A 4616-nucleotide genomic window follows, 5' to 3' on the forward strand; every position below is an offset into this window, starting at 1 on the left:
TCATCTGACTGGAAACTAACATTCTTTAACAGTCCCATTACAAAAGGAGAACCTGGTCCATACTGATTTATTGCTTCTTTTAATTCTTTGAGTAATTTAAAAGGAAAAGGCTCAAATGTAGCTGTAATATTTCCCTGTTGATCTGGGGGGTGTATTCTAACAGGGAACTGCCAAGTCTCTAAATCACCCTCTCATCTAGCTTGCTGAATTCCTACCTGAATAGAACTAAGAGTCGTCACTTGAGGCGCTGCTCCAAGTCACTGGGGCAACTATTTTTGCCCAGTGTCCTCTGGAAAAGAAAGATCTGGAGGGTCATTTTCTTCAAAATAATAATGAGGGGGTGCAGAAGGGTAGGGATGAACCTCTCCTTCCTTTGCCACTTTAGCTTCAGCTGGCAAATAAACATGCTCTGTAATCTCTTCTGTTACTTCACTATACTCTTGTTCCTCCTCGTCATCAGTGTGAAAAAGTTCCAAGGTGAAAAGGACCAGACCCCATATCTGTCCCATTGTTACCCTGACGCTTCCGAGCTCCCCTTCTTACTCACCACAGGGGTTGCTTTAAGAGCACTCGGGTGTCCTCCAGCTAGTTTTCCATTCCAACTGTCCCTCCAGCAACCCTTCGACATGGATTCGAGCCCCCACGATGGACACCACTTGCCAAGACCAGCTCAGCTGGGGAGACCCTAACCCAGCGGTGCTAGAGGAATTAAAGACACACACACAGAAAAACAGAGGTGTGAAGTGGGAAATCAGGGGTCTCACAGCCTTCAGAGCTGAGAGCCCCGAGCAGAGATTTACCCACATATTTATTAACAGCAAACCAGTCATCAGCATGGTTTCTATAGATATTAAATAAACTAAAATATCCCTTATGGAAAACGAAGGGATGGGCCGAATTAAAGGAATAGGTTGGGCTAGTTAACTAACAGCAGGAACACACCCTTAAAACACAGATCGCTCATGCTATTGTTTGTGGCTTAAGAATGCCTTTAAGTGGTTTTCCACCCTGGGTGGGCCAGGTGTTCCTTGCCCTCATTCCTGTAAACCCACAACCTTCCAGCTTGGGCATTAGGGCCATTATGAACATGTCACAGTGCTGCAGAGATTTTATGGCCAGTGTTGGGGCCAGTTTATGGCCAGATTTTGGGGGGCTTGCTCCCAACACTCCCTGTGTCCTCGTGGTCATCCCTCTATATGTCTGTGTCTTAATCTCTTAATAAGGACCTGTGGGATTAGGGCCCACCTCAGTGACCTCATTTTACCTTAATGACCTCTTTAACGGCCCTATCTCCAGCAGACACAATCACATTCTGAGGTACGGAGTTAGGACTTCAGCATAGTAACGGGGTGGGCCATGACGCTTTCTAAAGCTGTTCATAGCTGCCACTGCCCACAGACTCAGGAACACTCACCCTCTGTGACACACAAAGCGTCTCGTGGAGGTGTTGGCTCTCTGACCACCGCAGAGCTCAGGTGACCATCTTCCTTGTCACTTTTAGCACCCTGAACATGTATTCTTAGCACACAGCCTCAACCCCTGCCAGACTGTGGGTGGCCAGAGACACAGGTGTTCCAAACTGTCTTCTATTCCTGTCTGCATCTGGCAAAGCACCTTTACCACTGAGCTCAGTAAATAACTTAAAAAAAAAAAACCTACAGATTGTTTTTTGTTTGTTTTGTTTGTTTGTTTGTTTGTTTGTTTTGAGATGGAGTTTCACCCTTGCTGCCCAGGCTGGAGTGCAATGGCACAATCTCACCTCCACCTCCCAGGTTCAAGCGATTCTCCTGTCTCAGCCTCCTGAGTAGCTGGGATTACAGGCACATGCCACCACACCCAGCTAATTTTCTATATTTTTAGTAGAAATGGGGTTTCACCATGTTAGCCAGGCTGGCTGGTCTCGAACTCCTGACCTCAGGTGATCCACCTGCCTTGGCCTCCCAAAGGGCTGGAATTACAGGCATGAGCTACCGCAACCGGCCAATACCTACAGCTTTTTAACAAAAGGAACTGAACATCTCACTTTGAAACCATAATAGTAAGACGTGGCTTTGGCTGGATTCCTCTAGCTCACCTGTGTCAAATCACACACTGGACAGACTGAGACAATACACAAGGTTGACCACAAGCCACACGTATCCCAGCGTGGAAAAACACAGTGAAGACTTAATGAGTGGCTGGCATTTATTTTTTCCTTTGCATGAGCTACTTTTCCATTTTACGAATGTCTTTTCTCAACTACAGTCTTTCTCCATTAAAAAAAAATCATTCTATGTCAAATGCATTTTCACATTATCTGCAATACATAGATAATAACATTACTGTGTACTCATGTTAAGTAATTATCCTTTTATTCTTTATCCTATATTAGCCAAATAAGATGGCTCAAAATGGCAAGAAGAAACATTTATTTGGGAAGGATGTACATTTGTATGTCTCTAAAAAATGGAGAGTTTTAAGACTTCCCTCATTTATAAGAAATTGCCGTGATTCGTTTATTCGACATAAACCTAACGGCGTAATTCATAATTTCCTGTGGGAATCATGTGCAACCTTGACGTATTGGATCTGCGGAGGAGGAGAAAATGCAAGATCCCAGCTGTATTCTGGTGATAACAGCTTGGTGGGTTTATTGAGGTAAAAATACTTGTTCAGGTGCTTTTCATAGGTGCTATTGAGTCCATTTTTGATGTCATGAATAACTCCGTTCAGATATTCCTCGATGAAGTCTAAAATATTATGGGGCGTGCCACCAACCGTCAAGCTGCCATAATAGAAATCCCCCTGTCCAAACGGGATGCAAGCTGCTGAGGTCGGCCTCCTCTCATAAGGGAAGTTCTTGGTGTTTCTGAAATACCACCAGGCATGGAGCTGGGCCACCAACGGGCCCAGCGTCTCCACCCCGAACTCATTCTGGAAGACCTGGTTGACCGCCATACTGAAGAGGAAGTCCACCTCATCCTGGATGTGACTGGTGATATGTTCACCCAGGCTCTTCATGTACACCAGGGAGCCGTCGAGCCACCACCTCTCGGCGTCCACTTCAAATGCTTTGAACGTTCGAAGAGGACTGGGCTCTATGTCAGGCAGCTGGAGGAAGGCGTCCACCATGATGTAGAAGATCACTCGGTAGCCTGTCATGAAGTGCTTATTCGCGGAGTGTAGGAACAGCCTCAGGTACTCCTCTGCAAACCTAGGTAACACACACCAGAGAAGAGACTTACTTTTCTTTTTTTTTGAGATGGAGTCTTGCTCTGATGCCCAGGCTGGAGTGCAGTGGTCTGATCTCGACTCACTGCAACCTCCGCCTCCCAGGTTCAGGCAATTCTCCTGCCTCAGCCTCCCAAGTAGCTGGGATTACAGGCACCTGCCACCACGCCCGGCTAATTTTTTTTGTGTGTGTGTTTTTAGTAGAAATGGGGTTTCACCATGTTGGCCAGGCTGGTCTCAAATTCCTGACCTCAGGTGATCCACCCGCCTCGGTCTTCCAAAGTGCTGGGATTACAGGCGTGAGCCACCGTGCCCGGCCAACACTTACTTTTCTAAACATGATCAGGAGAAGAGGCGGCTGAATGCGCTAACATGGGTGTCCTCTGATGCTAAGGAACTCGGGATGTATAAGCGTAGAAGAGCCGGGCCCACAGCTTCAGCTGAGTCGGTGAGTGGGAAGGAATGTCCTCACTCGGAGGCCTGAGAAAACCCACCATGTTTTAGAATGGCTGTTGTGAAGAAAGGGAGCAGGAGCTAAATGAGTATGAGTCAAAAGGTTCCCACTGGTGTTAAGGACTCGGCCATCGACAGAGAAACCCAGCACACCTTTTGTACAGGCCAGCCAGAAATTGAAGGAAATCATATCTACAGTAGTCCATTTTCAAGACAAAGGGCCTTAAATCGCCTTAGGTCAGCAAACTACAAAAGAAACAGGATATACTAGGCCCCAGCTTATATAGCCAATGCCTGCTTGTTGGCCTCCCACCTTAGTTGCCCTCACCCAAACCAAAAAAGTTTAGTCAAAAAAGTTTAAAAAGATAAAACTTTACTAGTCTGCAAAATAGCTCGCTTTGTCTGTTCGTATCAGCCTGCTCAGCTACTTAGGTCCTAAGTCAGATATTTGAAGAGCCCCTAAGCTGACCACGACTGCAATGCATTGTGGGCTGCAACAAAATGCAGCAAAACCACCCTAAAGAAAACACCTAAAGCCCCTGCTCAACAACCAATAGGTGACGTCTTGGAAGATTGTGACCCCGCCCCCCTCCCACAGTACTCAGCCTATGAGCAACTGGGGGAGGGGCCTGTGCACTAGGTGATAAATGGCTTGTTGAAGCTGTGCTGGGTGTGCCTGCCCATCAGACACCCGATCGTGCAAGACCGTCATTAAAAGTCTCACTTTCACCGTTCTCCAGGTCTCTGAGTTCATTCTTTGGTTTTGGAAGGGTGAGTTCGTTTCTCACAGAAATCATGGCTATTGTTATCATTAATTATGCTTGATTATGGCTGGCTCTTTGGAGGGCAAAGACCCGTGAATGCCGATCCACATTTTCCCAAAATAAAAAAGGGCAAAGGTGAGTGGCACCTACCTGCCAGTAGCAAAGACCGCCAGGCCCACGGTGATATTC

The 4616-nt window shown here is 46.7% G+C and overlaps 1 protein-coding gene across 1 annotated transcript in view; it reads right to left on the bottom strand.

Moving 5' to 3' along the window:
• Positions 1 to 2398: 2398 nt before the first annotated feature.
• Positions 2399 to 4616, bottom strand: part of GLT6D1 (glycosyltransferase 6 domain containing 1) — a 32014-nt gene continuing 29796 nt past the window's right edge. Inside the window, exons 4-5 of the mRNA XM_011985156.1 lie at positions 4578 to 4613; positions 2399 to 3193 (exon numbers count right to left, since the gene is read on the bottom strand). Of these exons, the coding sequence (XP_011840546.1) occupies positions 2524 to 3193; positions 4578 to 4613 (706 nt within the window). The 3' untranslated portion in view covers positions 2399 to 2523. The remainder of the gene's footprint in view (positions 3194 to 4577; positions 4614 to 4616) is intronic.

Source organism: Mandrillus leucophaeus, unplaced genomic scaffold, assembly GCF_000951045.1.
Source record: "Mandrillus leucophaeus isolate KB7577 unplaced genomic scaffold, Mleu.le_1.0 Scaffold28, whole genome shotgun sequence".
Lineage (NCBI taxonomy): Eukaryota > Metazoa > Chordata > Mammalia > Primates > Cercopithecidae > Mandrillus > Mandrillus leucophaeus.